The sequence below is a fragment of the Carya illinoinensis genome, chromosome 13, assembly GCF_018687715.1.
Source record: "Carya illinoinensis cultivar Pawnee chromosome 13, C.illinoinensisPawnee_v1, whole genome shotgun sequence".
Classification (NCBI taxonomy): domain Eukaryota; kingdom Viridiplantae; phylum Streptophyta; class Magnoliopsida; order Fagales; family Juglandaceae; genus Carya; species Carya illinoinensis.
In genome coordinates this window covers 33,452,058-33,471,542 of record NC_056764.1, presented here as the reverse complement: position 1 = coordinate 33,471,542, position 19,485 = coordinate 33,452,058, and the positions used below count along the sequence as shown (strand labels likewise).

The 19,485-nt window shown below is 35.7% G+C and overlaps 1 protein-coding gene across 4 annotated transcripts in view; it reads right to left on the bottom strand.

Moving 5' to 3' along the window:
* Nucleotides 1–304: 304 nt before the first annotated feature.
* Nucleotides 305–19,485, bottom strand: part of LOC122291995 (callose synthase 3-like) — a 35,271-nt gene continuing 16,090 nt past the window's right edge. For all 4 annotated transcript variants that reach the window (XM_043100122.1, XM_043100120.1, XM_043100121.1 and 1 more), the window contains 33 exons: nt 18,934–19,071; nt 18,759–18,835; nt 18,589–18,679; nt 18,094–18,216; nt 17,881–17,998; nt 16,075–16,409; nt 15,839–15,891; nt 15,694–15,754; nt 15,393–15,474; nt 15,261–15,310; nt 15,084–15,170; nt 13,700–13,834; nt 13,509–13,603; nt 13,246–13,330; nt 13,011–13,171; nt 12,637–12,760; nt 12,442–12,542; nt 12,226–12,355; nt 11,994–12,145; nt 10,702–10,811; nt 10,460–10,585; nt 10,276–10,344; nt 9,961–10,147; nt 9,731–9,884; nt 5,127–5,246; nt 4,928–5,046; nt 4,714–4,797; nt 3,295–3,407; nt 2,968–3,197; nt 2,077–2,874; nt 1,908–1,958; nt 1,235–1,420; nt 305–790 (listed from right to left, as the gene is read on the bottom strand). In XM_043100122.1, coding sequence (XP_042956056.1) covers nt 542–790; nt 1,235–1,420; nt 1,908–1,958; nt 2,077–2,874; nt 2,968–3,197; nt 3,295–3,407; nt 4,714–4,797; nt 4,928–5,046; nt 5,127–5,246; nt 9,731–9,884; nt 9,961–10,147; nt 10,276–10,344; nt 10,460–10,585; nt 10,702–10,811; nt 11,994–12,145; nt 12,226–12,355; nt 12,442–12,542; nt 12,637–12,760; nt 13,011–13,171; nt 13,246–13,330; nt 13,509–13,603; nt 13,700–13,834; nt 15,084–15,170; nt 15,261–15,310; nt 15,393–15,474; nt 15,694–15,754; nt 15,839–15,891; nt 16,075–16,409; nt 17,881–17,998; nt 18,094–18,216; nt 18,589–18,679; nt 18,759–18,835; nt 18,934–19,071 — 4,794 coding nt within the window. In that variant the 3' untranslated portion in view covers nt 305–541. The remainder of the gene's footprint in view (nt 791–1,234; nt 1,421–1,907; nt 1,959–2,076; nt 2,875–2,967; nt 3,198–3,294; nt 3,408–4,713; nt 4,798–4,927; nt 5,047–5,126; nt 5,247–9,730; nt 9,885–9,960; nt 10,148–10,275; nt 10,345–10,459; nt 10,586–10,701; nt 10,812–11,993; nt 12,146–12,225; nt 12,356–12,441; nt 12,543–12,636; nt 12,761–13,010; nt 13,172–13,245; nt 13,331–13,508; nt 13,604–13,699; nt 13,835–15,083; nt 15,171–15,260; nt 15,311–15,392; nt 15,475–15,693; nt 15,755–15,838; nt 15,892–16,074; nt 16,410–17,880; nt 17,999–18,093; nt 18,217–18,588; nt 18,680–18,758; nt 18,836–18,933; nt 19,072–19,485) is intronic.

Below are 19,485 nucleotides of genomic sequence, written 5' to 3'. Positions count from 1 at the left end.
TTATTTCTTTTTCATTTTTACTCAGGAAATCATTTCAAACAAGAATCAGAATATCATATCAGCTTAGATGATACACTTCATCTATCAAGCATAGGTAATTGCCCTTAATAAATAAAGTGGCTGATTCTTGCTATTTTTGATGGATGAAATAATGAGAGTAGTCTAAAAGTTGTTGGAGTAATAAGTAATGGTCCCTAGTCTTGCCTATATAAAGGGGGTTGTGTTTTCCATTAGATTCACCTATAAAGTTCTAAGGCTAAAGACTAGAAGTCCATTCCCTACAGAAAATTTCTATCATCTTTTGTAAGTTTTCAAATCAATTCTCAAACTCAAATGACTGGAGGTAAAAGATCCTATAGATCTCATTATTCTTTCAAGTTATTTTCTAACAGGCTTCACCATAATGGAATATAGAAAATTCCAGTAATGCAGCTCAATTACTTCCATAATCACAACAACTAATGAAAAATATAAACATTTGCGCACCATATTAATGGAAATTGAGGAATAAGCATAAACAATGGTCTTGATGACAGTAAGATTACTCCTTGTTCCGTGATGTACGATCTTTCCGGTGGCCACCAAGAATACGAGAAATCTGTAACCCTCGGCTAAATGCTTGGTTAAAGAGCATACGTGTCTGGAATTCAGAAACAAAGGGAAACCACGCCAGGAATGCAACTGGAGAGAACAGAAGCAAACCCATTACAATCTCATAACCACGAGCAAGCGTCCTAACTGATCCCCAAAACCCAGCTTGCTGAACAAGAGGCTTGCAAGCTTGCGCAATCTGGTGCAATTAAGGAGAAAAAAACAAAACATGTAAATTTGTTCTTTTCAAAATTATCGGATCATCATGAGTGAGAGAAATTGCAGCACCCAATTAGCACAAATCTTTTGCTGGTGGAGGCTACAATGTATACTAGGCTTATTTTTAGAGATTTAAGAACCCAGATTTCAAGTTTAAGACATGCAATAACGCTTGTTTTTTTTTTTTCTTCAAAAAATTACATCTGCAAGCTAGTGTGGAGGACACTCTCCGCACTGACTTGTAAGTAAGGCTTTTATTTTTTTTGCCACAATAGTGGAGGGGGAATCGAACCCCGGCTCTCAAGGTGAGAACAGGGTTTGGTGCTAGCATGACCAAAGGCCACTGGCATGCAATACACTTGCTTGCTCCAACAAAATATAACTCCAAAATGATGTACAAGTGAGAACAGAAACATTAGCATACCAAAAGCAGCCCCCAACCACTTGGCATGAAGGCAAGAATGCAAACGATGATGTCTTGTAATGTCATATGTGGGAGGGTAATCAAAGTGACCAGAATAGAGACAAAAGTCAGGAATATCATTCCTTTGATTAGCCGGAACACAAGTTGGAAGCTTGCACTGAACTTTCGCCGCCCAACTGAGATAGTCTGTCGAAAGGAAGAAAAAAAACTTTTCAAGAAGCAGCAATTCACATATAAACCTCTTTAAATATGCAAGGGAACTTTACAAAATAAAAGCTTATAAAGAGTAATGCTGAAGTATATTATGATGAACTGTGCAATTAAAAAACAATGAAAAGAATGTCCAATGGTCTGCATTGGGCTGCCAATCTTTACATATTTTTTGTCCACAAAATCAATTACTTGCCATCACTTCATAAATGATCAGATTTATGTATGTGTAAACAAATGTCTTCACTTGCTAAATTCTCTCACCAATAATCAGCTCAAATAAATTTAAGTTCATTCTTAACACACTCCTAAAATGAAAATAAACAAAATCCCAGTGCTAGCCTTTGACCAAATTGCTAATGCCTAAATGAAAGAAAATGGATTGCTGCTCAGAGGAAGCAATCTTCTTACTGGTCACCATGGAACATGTGATAGGTAAATATATGAAAAAGCTTACACTAACCTTCATTACAAACAATATAAGAACAATCACCAGCCAAGATAATCCATAGACCTGTGAACCGGCAAAAAGATTATATGATTTTGCTACTAATATTTACTCTTTTGATAAGAAATTTTGCCATTAATATTTCACCAGAAACAAAATTACAAACAATGACCAACATCCTTACCAGAAAACTTTGTGTTTTTTTTGTAATTGTCAAATGATACACAAGCCCATACTGATAGATAAAGAATCGCAAAGCTAACAATATCTCTGCTACGATACCATGCATTCCAGAATGACGAAGATGCTCTTGTTCTTTTTCCCACCATGATTCCCAACTTTTTTCTGGTGGCACACCTATGCCGCCTCGGTTGCTGATCCACTTATTCCAATCAATCCAATCATCCACAATCTTTTGCCACTCAAAACCAGAAGGGTTAAACAAAAAGGGAGCAAAAAGCCAGGTGCCCACCATAAACCATAAAGATATAGTGACCAACACATATGCAACAACACTTCTATAAGTATGACCAAATATTTGGTACACAAGAAGCAAGATTAGGAGCTCCATACCCTTGACAAAATGACTACGGGAGTATAGTCTATAGTTGTCAGCAAACTTGGCATGGAACACCACAAACCCTCGACCTGTAGGCCTATACTTTGCACCCCCATGAAGTAATGTCCTTCCATAGTAATGGGTTTTTGTTCCAAGAGAAAATGTGAAAAATACAGGGGCCAGTTGTAATTGCATCAATATGAACTCACTTAATGCAGTTCGAAAACCCCTTTCCAAACCAATTTCCATCAACATGGGCAAGGCCATCAAAAATCCAATTTGAACAAAAGATTGAGAAGCAAGAGCCACTTGAAGAGGTTTATTGTCTTGCATTGCTGGTTGAGTAATCAGACATTCTTCAAGCCCACTGAGGACAAGATAAAGGCGGCCATAAAGGAACACATATACAGTGAGCACAGTGATCTGACAGAAGAAAATGAGAGAATGATCAGTCTTAGGCTACATACATAGTATTTCAAAATGTGGAAATAGTAGCTAGTTAAATTATGTACGTACAAGAGTACTAAAGTAGAAACCAATTGTGGTGAAATAAGCTGATAACATTCGAAAAAAGTCAAAACGGTGTCCAAGGCGGTACATATCCCTACTCATTGTTTGCTCTCCATTGCCATTTGCTATCTTTGCCTCAAACATAGAGATCTGGTAGAGGCCCACATCCCTCCCCTTCCCAACTTGTATGTACTCATGATGGGTTACATTGCCTTCACGAAGGGTAGAATTGAAGCCTGTGCGTGCAGCCAAATTAAAAATTATTGGATAAAGCCAAATTGATGCACAAAGACAAACGAAAACAAGAGTATGAAAGCTTATATATCGGCATACCAGCAAAAATGTCTTCACTCAAGTTAATAACCTTGGATGCTTTACTGACACCCCCTCTAGTAAGGTGAAAGATCCTATCAAACACATCAGGATGACCATAGTGGAATCGGACCCTAGATACACAAAAACAATAAGAATTAGTTTATTATATCTCTAAGACACAAGATTATGTAAAGAAACAGCTGAAAGACACATCTAAGGTAGGCGGGTGGCAGGCATCCCCGGTTCCCAAAAAACAAATTAAAGCATCCACCTTTACTATCCAAAAACCTAACATAATCATATTTTTCTTGAAATTTACTTTCAAAAAAAATTTCTAAAAATTTTAAAAATAGATGCTTAGGTTTCTATTAAAATTCAACCTAACCCTAAATATTATAAATATTTGATTATACTTTATAAAATATTTGGAAGTTTGTCCCCAAAAAAATTTTAAGACAAAAATCTATATATACATATATAAACTCATAGTTTGTAATCTTTTTCTATTCCTCAAGCCCCCTTCAACTTTTTGTTGTTCTCTTCTATCTTATTTTCTGCATATGACTTCAAATCCATTTCCCCTTGAGTTCCCTTTAACATTCTTTTATTTATTTATTTATTTTTTTATAAGTACCAATTTTCCTTGTTAATGCTAAATATATCAGGTTTTTAGGGGGTTAAAAAGAGAAAACCCTTATCTATTAACTGCGACCTTTTTATTTCTATACATGTACTTTATATATCCCTAAATCGATGAGTATATGGATAACACTTTTTGTTCTTGCTAAAAATCATATGCCGCAAAAACACGTCTAATACTTAGTGATAATAAATGTCCAGTTTAACATCAGTGCCTGTTTGCAAGCGTCTATCCAGTTCTTAGAGGTAGGAACATTTTATGGCTGAGTAAACCATATAAGTGATAGGGTTGAATCTTTAGCAGCAATAAATCTACCAAAAACCCCAAGGCCTTCCATCCTAAAATGAATTATTTTCTTTCATAAAAGGCATTTGATTTGATACTTTAACAATCAATAAGTTTAACATTATTTTCTAATTTTCCTTGCATGCATTTTCATAAAATGTCAACTTCATTTCATAAGAGATATTAAAAATGAAAAAAGCTTGACACCTGAGAATCATCCATGATTCATGAACCCTCAATCTCAACTCTACTGTGATGATTTGTTGGCTGTCATTAAAACTGCATGTACGCTATACCCTATATGTTCATAGAAATTTATTTTTTTCCCTTTTCATGGCTTAAAACTGGAGATAGAATATTAACCAAGTGTGCTCTACAAAATTTACAAATAAAGCAATGCCCCCCCCCCCCCAAAAAAAAACAAAAGAAAAAAAAGTATTAGAGATTTCACCCTGTTTTTTCACTTCTACTTCAAATTTCATGGGACTAGGAACAAGACAATGATAACTTACTTCAGAGGGTTGGCCAACAGTCTCTGCCCAATTGTCACAAAACTAGTTTCCTGATTTGACATGAACCAAGCAAGAGAAGAAACACTACACGAAATTGGATTATAGTGGTTAGTGAAACATTAATACTATATGCTGTTTTTCATTGCAATTAATATCATTACATTGATTGCAATGAAAAACAGCATATATCAAATAACAAAATTCAGGTGCCTACCTTCCAGTAAATATATGTTCCCTAAGCCCAAGGATTGTAGGGTACCTCACACCATCATGCTTTTTCAAAAATTCTTGAAGCAAGTTCCTCATTTTTAATGCTTCTTCCATGTAGTTATCCTAGAAAAATAGACATCTTAACCAACAAAAATATGCCAATAAAGATAGTATGATATCTACTTAGATTTGACAATCATCACCTGGTTCATATCTATTGTTTGCAAGCCTTCACCCCTTGTAAATATAATTGCATGATTCTGATTTTCAGGCTTTCCCTCACCTAAGATAGCTGGTCCTGGAAGTTTTATTCTATAAATATCCTGTTTGGACATTGAGACAACAAAATACAATATATTATGAGGTTGTTTGTAAATTGATCAAGAGAAATCTTTTTTTTTTTTTTTTGTTTTTTGTTTTTGGGAGGGGGCTAGGTACACACACAACTAGAAATTGCAAATTTAAACAATCAAAGAAAAACCCCAAATGAAATAGAGGAAAAGAAGATTATGAAGTTCAAAAGATATATATTTTTTTGATAGGCAAAAAGGAATTTGTTAAAACCACGTAATTAGATATAGCCCAAGTACACATGGAATATATAAGAGAAAACACCTAATTACAAACTAAGAACAAGAGAAAGCAGCAAAGAAATCATGAAAACAAGTTTGATCCAATACAATACCTAATGCCCAAAGTAATAACTTATGGAAGAAAAAATCTCTAACCCTCCCAACAAGAATTCTCTATGACGTGTTTGGGGCTCGATCTTCTCGAGGTTAATGATCCTCCTCAAGAAACAACTTACAAATTCGATTGTTTAGTGTCTAGGAGTCAAAGTTATTTTTCTGTCATTCGTTCTAATAATGATAGTGCAATTATGTTATGGCCCTAATAGGTTAGGACATCCAAGTTTCTTGTATGTCGAGAAACTCTTTCCTTCATTATTTAATAATAAAAATCCAAATGATTTTCAGTGTGAGCTGTGTCAATTTTCAAAACATGTTCTCAACTTTTATCCCAACCGACCCTACAAAGCATCCTAACCCTTTTCAATGGTTCATAGTGATGTGTGTGGGCCATCTAGGATCAAGAATATTATTGGATCTCGTTGGTTTATATCTTTTATAGATGATCACACTAGACTTACATGGATATTCCTCATTAAATAAAAGTCAGAGGTAGGTCAGATTTTCAAAAATTTTAACACCATGATCCAATCACAACTCCAAGCAAAAATACAGATTGTGAAAATTGATAATGCCAAAGAATATTTCAAATCCATTCTTGATGATTATCTCTTGAGTCAAGGTATAATACACCAAAGTTCTTGTGCCGACACTCCTAAGCAAAATGGAGTTGCTAAAAGAAAAAACCAACACCTACTAGATGTTGCTCGCTCCCTCATGTTCTCTGTACATGTATCGAAATACTTTTAGGGTGAAGCCATTCTCACTGCAGCCTACCTCATAAATAGGATGCCCTCTTGCATTCGCAATTCCAAACTCTCTGTCAAACTCTACTTTGGTCCTTTCCTAATACTCAACTTATCTCTACTATTCCCTTCAAAGTATTTGGATGCTCAGCTTTTGTTCATGTTCATCGTCAACACCGGGATAAACTTGATCCTAGAGCCCTTAAGTACATCTTTCTCAGGTACTCTCCAAACCAAAAGGGTTATAAATGCTATTCACTAGCTACTAAAAGATATTATCACTCCATGGATGTCACATTTTTTGAGCAACAACCATATTAACCCAAATTTGAAATTTAGGGGGAGATTACACAAGAATACCATCTTTGAGATATTGAACAGTTATCTCACCCTTCTTCTTATTCTGGCCCTTCTCACCTATGACAAATTTCTGAATCTATTCAAACTACTAACTCCATTCCACCTTCACATCTCTTCTTAGAATCTCCCATGAAACATCAGCATCTAGATACTATTCAACCAACAAAAAATGATGAGTTGATTACCTATTAACGGAGGAGAAGGAACCAAAAGGAGATAGAACAACAAGCATCCCTTGAGCAAATCCAAGAGTCTGATTCGAGCCCTAGATCAAGTGAAGATCCACCAGGTAACTCTAATCATGAGACTTCTTATAATGAGTTAACTAATGATGATAGTGATTGTCCTATTGCTGTGAGAAAAGGTGTGAGATCATGCACAAAACACCTAGTTTACACTTTTGTATCATATCAGGGGCTGTCATCGAATTTTAGATCCTTCGTTGCCAACCTCGACAAAATCCAAGTTCCTAATAACATAAAAGAGGCTCTCGGTACACCTGAATGGAAGTCTACAGTTTGGGAAGAAATCAATGCACTAGAAAAGAAGGGAACATGGGAGATCACAAAATTACCAGCTGGAAAACGTCCAGTAGGTTGCAAATGGATATTCACTGTGAAATACAATGAAGATAGAAGTGTTAACGAAGTCAAAGCTTGGCTGGTAGCAAAGGAATTCACTCAATCATATGGAATCGACTATGAAGAGATATTTGCCCCTGTAGCCAAGTTAAATACAGTGTGGGTCCTCTTATCTATGGCAGCAAATCTAGATTGGCCTCTTCACCAACTAGATGTCAAGAATGTCTTCCTCAATGGATTCCTAGCTGAAGAAGTCTACATGGAAATTCCTCCTAGATTCGAGACACAAGCTACACACAAGGAAGTCTGTAAACTTAGAAGATCTTTATATGGGGCTCAAGCAATCTCCAAGAGCCTAGTTTGAGAGATTCACAAAGGTAGTTAGGAGGTATGGCTATTCTCAATGTCAATCAGATCATGCACTATTTGTTAAGTACTCCCCTGAAGGAAAAATTTCTATCCTCATTGTATATGCGGACGACATCATTCTAATGGGAGATTATGAGGAGGAAATGAGTAGTCTCAAAAGTCTTCTAGCTAAAGAATTCGAAATCAAGGACCTTGGGAATCTCAAATACTTCTTAGGCATGGAAGTGGCACGGTCAAGGAAGGGAATCTTTGTCTCCCAAAGGAAATATGTTTTAGATCTCTTGAAAGAGACTGGGATGCTCGGATGAAATCCAGTAGATACTCCTATGGATTCAACAACCGAACTAGGAGCCAAGGAAGATAGTGCACCAGTGGATAAAAGTAGATATCAAAGACTAGTTGGAAAACTTATATACTTGTGTCACACCCGACCTGGTATTGGCTTCTCTGTCAGTGTGGTGAGTCAATTCATGAACAATTCCAATGAAGAACATATGGAGGCATATATAGAATCCTACGATATCTGAAGCTAGCACCAAGTAAAGGATTATTTTTTGAGAAGACTCAAAGAAGAGATATTGAAGTATTCAGTGATGCAGATTGGGCAGGATCAATACATGATCGAAGATCAACTTCTGGGTACTGCACATATGTGTGGGGAAACCTAGTTACATGACAAAGTAAAAAGCAATCAGTTGTGTCAAGAAGTAGTGTATGAACTAAATTTAGGGCAACGGCACACAAAATTTGTGAAGGAATATAGCTAAGAAGGCTTCTAAAAGAATTAAAGATTTCAGGTGAAGAACCCATAAAGATGTTCTGTGACAATCAATCAGCCATTAGCATTGCAAAGAACCCATTGCATTATGATAGAACCAAACACGTGGAGATTGATCGACATTTCATAAAAGAAAATATGAACAAAGAATAATCAAGATGTTGTATGCGCCTACATGTCTCCAAACAGCTGATATCCTTACCAAAGCTCTACCAAGAAAGAATTTTGATGATCTGAGTTCCAAGCTGGGCCTAATCAATATTTACAGCCCAACTTGAGGGAGAGTGTAGAATTATTAGATATCTGTCAGCCTTTATTACAGGCTGATCTTTAGGAGATTTACAGCTTGTTAGCTATTTTTGGTTCCATGATCCTACAGGATTTGGGTAGCATGTTACTCGATTCTGTAGATGGTACTTTCCCATTTTATTGCTTTCTATTTTAAATAGGATATTCTATTTTCAATAGGTTGTAAATATCCCTAGTAATTAGATGAGAATAATCATCTATGTAGAAGGAATGTAATCTTTTTCAACAATTAGTGGAATATTTAGTTATCTTTTTCCACAATTCAACACTATCAACCATTTGTTGCTTCATTGTGAAGTAGTAGGGTCTTAGGGATCACGATCTTCCACCTTGGAATTGAATGGTAGATGCCCCAAGGGTGGTAGGGTCAATGGTAGCTAGGGGAGTTTAATCGGAAGGTTACTTGAGTAGTTGTGTTGAAAATGGCTCATTTCTCCTTAAAGCAGAAAGCTTGTCCATTCTTTTGTAAGTTATAAATCTTTCTTGATAAGCTCAAAAGACGCAACTCAAGTGGAGTATTTTTCCTTAAGATGGCTGATTGTCTTCCATAACTTTGAAGACTATGAGCGAACATAGCCAAAGTTAGAAACTTCTATGCTTAAATCTAAGTACGAGAGGACTACTGCCCACTACAATGTGTGCTTTGCTTCTTTTTTAGATCTTCTGAATTCGTATTCCTCTTTCCTTAAACTAGTTGTTATCATATCTATGCCCCCAATGTCCTTGGGTTTCACCCTAATGCTCATTCCTAAAATGCGGCATGATTGCTTATAAAAAATGATAGCCTAGTTACATTGCTTACATCCTCACTTAATAATCAGCTAGGTTCAATATTCATTTTCCAATCAGTAAACATATCCTCACTGAGAGTTTAGCAAGTGTTGCTTAGACATAAGGCATACTATGTATGGATAAAGGCAATTCTAGATGGCATGATTATAAGATGACTCCCAAATATGAGTAATGAGCTTTTACCTGGTCCAAATTCTGTGCGGGATCTGAAGAATCAAACTTTGACAAATCAGCCTTCACTAGACAAGAAAAATAAATCTTGTCATTCATTTTCTTGGATTTATCATTGATGGGTTTCTCTAGCTCGTCAATGTATGCTACACGAAGTGATGGATATCTGCCAAATAAAAATATAATCATCAGTTGAAAGTAATGAAGATGAGAAGATCGTATCATCGAGTTTGGACAAATACGTTCTCATGAGCCTCAAGATGTCCTGTGCACGAGGATCGCCAGATCGCTTGTGAATCCTATATTGCTGGCACGATATCACATAAGTGAACTTCATATCAGCCATAGCTTGGCATTGTGCCCATAACCTTTCCCCATTTGCGTGGTCCTCTAAATTTAATTCTATGGCTTTATGGCCTTTCATTAAATCTGAACAATCACAATAATCAAATATGAAAAGAACAATTATTAAGACATAGATAACTTATCAATAGAAAATTTATCTCATCCTACAATAAAACTATAAAAATATGTTTTTAAAACTAAGGAATAGATACCTTCATCTTTGGCCATATCAAGGAAAGCTTGAAGCTCCAAAGCTTTTCGGTAGTACATCATACCTCTTGCTAGCATCAGCAAAAAAATTTTAGCCATAAGATAAGAGAGAGAGAGAGAGAGAGAGAGAGAGAGAGAGAGAGAGAGAGAGAGAGAGAGAGAGAGAGAGAGAGAGAGAGAGAGTACTAGTTCTAGTCAAAGTTTGGCCCCTATACGATGCCCAGAGGCGAAGTTCTTCCTCTAAATCATCAGATCCTTTAAGTTCTTCTTCACTAGAGCATTTCACTCGTTCAAGAAAGTTGGTCCATTCATCTACATATTCATACTTGTCTAGTTATTATGAACCCTCGACCAAATGTCAGAGATGGAAATAGAATGAAAGTTTAACTTCTCATACGTTTAATGCAGGTAATAGGAGCATAATGAACCTGGAAAAATTTTTTGCAAGTAAAATAGGATTGAAACACCATCTTCATTTGGCACTTCCAGCTCATGCAAGGAGAAAAGGACGTCTTCAGTGTAGTATGGAGTTAACACCCTAGAGGTAAAATTATTACATTAAAAACATACACAGAACAAAATTAACCACTACAACTGTATGAATAGTGTTCAACTAATCTGTATATGATCTTAGATCACTATATCTTCATAATGTATGTGTTCAGTTCCCAAAGTAACTTTTAGGAAAGTTCGGGTCTAGAATAACTTGACATGTACAATGGTACATACGGTTCACCACTAAATTTTGTGCTTTTTAACTACGTTCTTAAATTGCATGAATGATTTCTCTTGGTACCCCGTCAAAGCTGGTGCAAGTCAACGGAAACAACAACAAAACATTAGATTCTCATCTTCTCCATTGATATCACCTCATTGTGGTATATAGAGAACTAGACTTACCAAGTGTACCATTGTAGCCAAGATGGCAAGGAAGAGCTACAATCCCACACAAACTACAGGGCAAAATATTCAACAATGGCAAAACATTAAGGGAAAAAATGTATATCATAAGACACAACATTTAAATGAGAAAATAAATAATGAGCTAGTATACATTTAGAACTTCCAAGTGTTAGGATTCTGAAATGTGGAGCCAATAACCCAATAAAAGAAAGCTCTATCACAAGCTTTTACTTGAGACAATTGACATGAGCCCTTTGTTATTGTGCTTCATATACTCATGCATTGCAAAAATAGTAAATGATACACACTGATAATGGTAAAACTACAGTGTTTTATTTCTAACTTGTGAACTCATTGCATCACCATTATGAGCACCACACTCCAATATCCTGGCCACCGTTTTCTTTTTTGTCCCTGGGTAGAAATACGCGAGTCACAAAAAATGTACCTTTGGGTCAAGTAAATCCCCGCTTTTAGAAAAACCAATCTAGTTCCTACCATGGGCTCAGTACTAGTAAGGGATGCCTTTAATTGACAGGAATGTGAGAAACTATGCCAACAAACTACTTTATAAACTGTAAAAAAATGTGATTAACGATGGATAGAAAGGGACAAATTGCAAACTGGATCTATGCCAACCAATCTGCTTAATAAACTATAAAGAAAAGGTAATTCACAAGGGATTGGAAGAGACAAATTGCAAGCTGACAAGGATGCAAGAAAAGCTCAGTCCACGTTAGTTTGAAATATAAAGATTTTTCAGCAAGATCAATGCATTATGCAAAAGCCACTACTAAAACTACTAAGAAGAGCTTACGAGAAGGAGAACATATTGTGAACTTTGGGTGCAGAAGGCATATCCATAAACAATGAATTTGAGAAGAAGGATATACGCCTTCTTGCTTCTAAGTTGGACGGTACATCCATGGCAGATTCCTTTGTAGTAAGCAGTAAGTAGAGCCGTTTGATCTGAAAATAACATATAGTACATAAGTTATTTATTTAATACCAAAGTTCTCATTTGCAATGTATTGGTAACAATGACAAACCTTCTCTGTCCAAGCCTCTGTTACTTCAACTGGAAAGTTGATGGCACCAGAAGAAGCAAATAACTGATATGGATGATCAAGGGGGTCCTTCCCCTCATGCCTAGATGCACCATGACTTAAATCTACCAAACTATCCAAGAAACATTAAAAATGCTGAAGTTTAGATATTTAGAATGCAAATGTATTTGAGGAGGAAATTATATCAAGATGCACCACCTGGATGTGTGATCCTCTAGCATTATGTCTCTGGTCACAACTTCCAGCATGTCTTGAAAAAATAAAACAACATTTTGGCTGTCCTCCTTCTTATTATCCAACTGCAAAAATTAGACTGACTTGGTCAGAGCTCCTCATTAAACCCCAAGACTATTGACTGAAGAAATTGTTATTCAAAATTGTCAAGAATATTACCAAACATTTCATAAGCTTGACAAATGAGTCATAAAGGCTTGGAAGAGCACTCATCTTGAATTCGCGTATTAGTGTAGAATCACGAATATGCTTGTCAACTTCACCAAATATAAATTCGATGACCCTGAAAACCCCCATCAAGAGAATAACAAGAGTGGTATTTTTTTTATCTTTTTTGATAAGTAATATTTTTATAAGTAAAATAAAATTTGTTAAAACAAGTAAATAGACATAGCCCAAGTACATATAAAGTATAACAAGAATGGTTTAGGATCAGAAATGTATCCAAAGTTAATTTCTTTTAATAGCAGTAATAGGATAGTAGATGAAACTAAATTCCTCCTTGATTTTCCTTACATTTTAGAGAAACTTACTTTTTTTCACTCTTCCCTCGAACCAAGAAATTAATAATGCTCCTAAATGACGCATAGCATTCATGAACAGCACAAGACATGTAATTGTCATTGTCAATTCTCTTCTGCAGCTCTTGATCCTTACCATTGCTATCCTTAGCCATATCCAGTGCAATGGGAATCTAGACAGCAAATACGTGATAACTATTTAAATATGAAAGATTTGGAAATTCTCAAAAGAAAGGTGTAAACAAACCTTGTTAGCAAGCAAAAATGGAGGCCATTGTGTGAGTTCTAGATCAGGTTCAGCCCAATAAGGAACAAGCAAAAGATCCATTTCCCTAAAAATTATAACAATTTCAGCTTACAACATGGTGAACTAGAGTAAATAGCACATATGTCCAATACAAAGAAAATGCTATCAAAGAAACAATATCTTTTTTTATAAGTGAAGAAACATTATCTTTTGACAAGAACTAGATCAAGAATATATATTTTACAGCAAAGCACTCAGATTACCGATAACTTATGAGATCTTCCTCCCTAAAACTACTGATTATCTTGTTCCACAACTGTGCAAATCTTGCTGCCTCTTTCCCCTTGTTTGGTGGGATCTGTGTTAACAGCCAAATGTGTAAAACTCAAGGCAAGGACAATATTTTTGAAGTTACATGAGGTCAGAGATTATAAAAAAAATAGGAAGAGTTAACCTCATCAAAGTTACGAGACAATGTGGACTTTAATCCTTTCTTTTTTGGTTTAGTCTTCTCCTCTGGAATCAAACAAGCATTGAAAGCACCAGGCAATGATAGAAAACGAGATCGAAGCATTCCTAGCGTTTGAATCTGGAAACAATTAAAGCAGTCAATTACAACAACAAGAGAACACTCAGATGCTGGGGAATTGAGGTCATTTAATGGTCTAGAAGGTTTTCATGTTCAGGGAAAGACATGATAATGATTGGTTTAATTGGCTACAATAAAAAAATGGAACTAGAAAATTTTATGTAAATATCTTGCCATGCATAGATGTCAGAAATGCATGGGGAAATCAAAAAAGAAAGAAAAATTTCACTCTCAATAAGTAGCATGCAACATCTAATGTGTAACAAACAAGAATCTAACATCCTGTGTAACTAGGCTATACCTAGTTCTCATCAATAAAATTCTTATTTACTAATTACAAAAAAGAAGAAAGAATCTAACACCAGCAGACATAGTCATGGTTATTTGTGCAATTGTAATATACGTAGTGATAACATTTGAAAGGTCATCTCCACTGACAAAAGAATTTGTGTACATGACTAAAGAACATAGTAAGAGCTAAGATAATGGCAACTGATGCACTTTCAAACAAAAAATTCCCATCCACTAGCAGTTGGCATATCGTGACACATTTTGACACATCAAACAAGTCACTTTACAAACACATGCAACTCACACATTCCAATTCAAGCAAAACTATGAGATTAAGCAAGTTACACATTCGAGTTTTTTTTCATGATGTGGAACCTTGGACCCACTTCTGTGGAGTAAACCCCAAATACATAGTCCCATCCATCAGAACCGTGTATCAAAAATCCAAGGGAACCCCTAGAGTGGAATCAAACCTAGGATGTCTCAATCTACTGGTCATCCCAAACCTACCATTGAACACTAGGCTGCATCTTGATTGGTAACCGAGATGTAGCAGCTTCAACCTTATTTCATGATAAAGAAACTAATAATAGTATTTTTAAGGCTTTAAAATCTTCAGTTCTCGATGGAACTAATTGGAGAAAATATTATGAAACAGATCCTTCTTTCACAACTACCATCCATGTAGTCAAAGGAGAAAAGACTTGTATACTTAGGTAGCAATCATAATACAAGCTTGCTAACTATGCCCAGCACATCGACTGAAAAAAATGATAAGGAATTGAAGATTTTATTAATAAACGCGAAAAGAGCATCCCAAGCACATAGACAGTATGCAATTGAAAACAATTAATAATTTCAACTAGTAAAGGCAACCAAGAGAAAAAAGAAAATTGGAATAGTTAAAGTAAAAGCTATGTTAAGGGCTTTAAATTAAGAAAAGAAATGGTCCACTAACCTCACCAAGGCGACGAAATGCACCATAAACACCTCCATATATTGTAGAGAATATGGCATACCAAATTTGGGTATCCATAAAATAGACCTAAAGATATAGGTGTGTCAGATGTTATATCATGTTTGTCGAGAGAGAGAGAGCGAGAGAGCGAGAGAGAAAAGAAGGCGTAATCCATACAAGAATAATTGGAGCCCAGAGTGCAATCACAACACCAATATTGTTCTTTGCTGCAAAGCAAATGAGCAGGTTATAAACCTTTCTTTATAAAACAAATATTTCAAATATGAGGCAACTATTCATAAGATTTACCACGGGGAAAAAACTCATGCCACTGGTAATTACTTATTTTAACATCCATTATAGCTTTTGTTGGACCTACTAGTGGCTTTATCTGTAAGAAAACATGCAACATCATAAACAAGAAAGATAATCAGCCTATTAATAAACAACTGGATGACTTCACACATTACAGCTTTGTTACTTCCTCAACCTATTGTCCTTTTGTTCTTTGTGACAGGTTGCTAGGGCATTCTTTATAGTTATTTTAATTAAATTGATTACTAATGTACATAAAAGCAACTACAGTTATCATGATGTGTAAAAGAATTACCTCTATATAGTAGCTAAATGCCAACTTTGTCACTATAAGAAGAACCCAGAACATTGTGTACCTGCAAGTTTTGGATAAGAGATATCATTATTGTGAATCACAATATTATTTCTAGGATTTCAACCCTTGAGTACTAGATTTTTACTTGAAAAGAGAAAATGTGCTCTCATGCATTCCCCTCCCAACATAAAGCCGAGGCTGCAAATTTGTAAGGCATACATAAAAGTGAATCATCATGTATAGAAGTAGATAAACACAAAGTTGAAGATATTTTTGTAACAGTGTAGGTACCTACAATATAAGGTGTAGTGATCATACAAAAAAGTTTGATAAGTTAAAAACATAAAAGGAAATAAAATATAGGAAGGTAATGTTGCACACCTGCGACCACCACATCATGAGCATCACAATCTTATAATTTGACCTCTCAAGATATCGACGAATGAGGGGGAAAAGAAACAATATCGCAGCCAGCATATTTGGCGACAAATAGATAACAACAGCCAGTATAAACAAGGAAGGTGAACTTGAACTATTTCCAAACCAACTTTTGATGGTTTGAGCAAATCCAGGAGGATTCTCCCAAGTATAAGCATAAGTAACTGGAAGAACTATCACCCAAGAGGTAGCTGAAACCACTTTCAAGATGTGTCTTAGCTTAGAATGGAACGACATACTCTGATGTGCTTTCCAACTAAGAATTACATCAAGGACAGCTGCACAAGTCAAAAGAGAATTCATCAAGTGACAATTTCAGCAATATACAATGAGCAGAGGCATTTAAGAAAATAATAGTGTTCACGTCATTGGTTGCCAAAAAAAAAGGGATTTCTTTCAGTGCCTCAGCATTTATTTGTCAACAGTTTAGCTACAGACTCAATATCCATGGGTAAAAAAATAGGGTTGCATATACTGTGATAGCTTCAAAGACAACCCAATACAACAATTTTCAGAACTTATGACAGCAGTTGAACTTTCCATCATCACTTGTAATGCATATGCTAGCTATTCCCCCAAGAAAAGTACTGAGAACCCAAGGAAATTTGTGTTTATTCCTAACTAACATCCAAACTAAACTACACATTCAAAATCACACTTTGAGAACAAAGTGCTTGATTCCCCAAGGTTTGATGGCACAAAGTACACGATGTATACAAGATCCATGCCTATCTTGAATATGCAATGATACAGTACGATACCTAATGCAACAATCACATTAGATTACAAGAGATACAAAGGCGCTGGACACCACAAATATTCTCTAAAGTCTCTGGATTGCAAAAGAACTTGGCCTAAAATTTTAAAATTTCATAAAGAGGGGAGACCTGTCACATGCTTATCGTATGGATGATCTCTAATCAAAATTTCAAGTGAATTTTTAGCTCACTCATCTTAGTCTTACAAGCACTCAAGAGCCTTCTTTTCTTCCCACTGCTGAAACCATCCCATCCTAGCTTAAAAAGCTAACAAGCGAAAAGATAGAATTGATTTGATCCAAATCTGTGTAGTTGGTTTGTCCTACTTTCCAATCAAGGTTGGTAATCTTGACGACTACACTGGTAATCAAAGACTCAAGAATTGATTTTGTCCAAATGTGTAGTTTAATATGTCCTACGTTCTAATAGAGCTCAAAATATTAAATTACAAAAATTAGCTGTTGACTAATTAAATTCATCCCTTAACCAACCCCTTCATGGTTGAAAGCCTAGGAGAAATTTTAAAATCGCCTGCATTTGGGTACTGAGAGTACCTCAGGTACTCTCAACACTTCTCACTATATTCATTATTTTATTATTACTTTTCACCTACTTTTACTACTATTCATTGCTTTTCACCTATTTTTTATTACTATTCATTACTTTATTTTTACTTTTTACTATTATTCACAACTCTTCTCAACACCCAAATCCACCTAAATCATGTTCTTGGTCACTATTATGGAGCACAATGAATGCACTTCTAGAAGTGGTTCTTTACACAAAATCCAGTTAAATATATATATATATATATATAAAATATGAGAAAGAGGGAGGGAGGGAGGGAGGAGGGAGAGGATATAAAGCGCATTTATTTTGGGGCTGGGGTGGGGTGGCATCAACAAGAGGTTGAAGTTTCATATGACATTATATTTTGATTGATTTCAGCCAGCAAATCTGGGGAACAACATATGAAACTGGAGTTGCCTACCTTGCCCAAGCTTCAATATTGCCGCCGTTATAAAGATACTCAATACCTTCTTGAATACATCAGAACTAAAGATTGAACTTGGGTCCCCCGTGCCATTCCAAGCAACAATGATCATAGCCTAGTTAAAAACTAGTTTCAGCTCCATTTCATAAATAATTGGAGACATAAATGAATAATTTTACAGATAAAGTGCATGTAAGTGGAACTTGGTACCTGTAAGCATAGGATGAAAAAGCTCCACAAACGGTCAAAGCTTCGAAAAATATGCCCAAATGATCGTATCTCCACAAAATTAACTTTTCCCATCCATCGATCTTTAGTAGTTGGCTTGTTATCCTGAGGAGCAATATTTATATTGTCAAACATAAGATTATGAAATAAAAAATAAACTACTTTCACTTTTCCTAGTCCATCCTTCCTTGAACCTTAAGTAGAAGAAAGCAAAACCATTTTGCATGTGACATAAATTGCATTGTCACTAGTTAAAAGGACTCGGACCAATTTAAGTCTTGCCTTTCTCCCTCTTACCAACTCGAGGACAGTAAAAAACTTGCCCCACAAAGAAACTAAACAACACCCCCCCCACCCCTCCCCCACTCACCACCGAAAAAAGGGTCACCAACAAGTTTCCAAGTACAACAAGAGCCAATGTTTGGAAGAGGGATAAAATACATGAAAAGGAAAATAGAAATAACCATCATTGCTTACTCCATTGTTTTCAAAAGTCTGTTCAGTGCGCAAACAAAAAAAATCAGCTTCAGCACGCATTGGCCAGCCCAACCGGAAACAATCAACTGACCTATAGTTATATAAGAGAAAATCAATCCATATAAAATATAGATAGCAAGGAAATGACTTGTAATAAGGAAATGGCTTACCAAAAGTATTCATTCAAATCATCATAGTTTCTCCATTGCGAATGCTTTGATCTCCCTTCCTTGCTTCTTTCAGCTTCCTGTAGAGCAAAGCAATCATAACATCTGAGAAGATATACAAAAATGAAGAAGCAGCACTCGAATAAACGACCACTTGAGAAGGGACTGGACACAACACCTTAGCAATCACATTGTATATGGGAGTAATAACTTTCCTCAAAAATGCCTCATCTTCACCTCCATAGGCTGGCTTTGCATTCTCTCCAGTCATGGGACTTACATTCCCCGCTAGCATTCCATACAATTCAAACGCCATCTAAAGAAGCAAAACAAATAAGCACAACTGCTACTCTATGCAAAGTACTTCTATAAAAGAACATGTTGGTTCGTATAACCAATTCTAGAGCATTGAAACTAAATATATTGGTATGAAAATGTTTCACATAATTGCATTTTTATTCAAACAAAATAATACTACAGAAAACGGCGACAAATGGCTAAAACTTTCTATTACCTACCTATATAAAAAAAACTTTCTATGTTTCTTCACACCTGTGAGAACTACTAAAAAAAAAGTTTCTTTAGACCAATGATGAAAAATAAGCCATTTTAGAATACAACTCTTGTTGTCTTCACACTTGAAGGGCTGCACATGCTGCCCAACTAAACAGATCTATATTAGAACACTCAATATTTTGAGTCTGCTGGGGGGAGGGAGATGGTTGAAGTA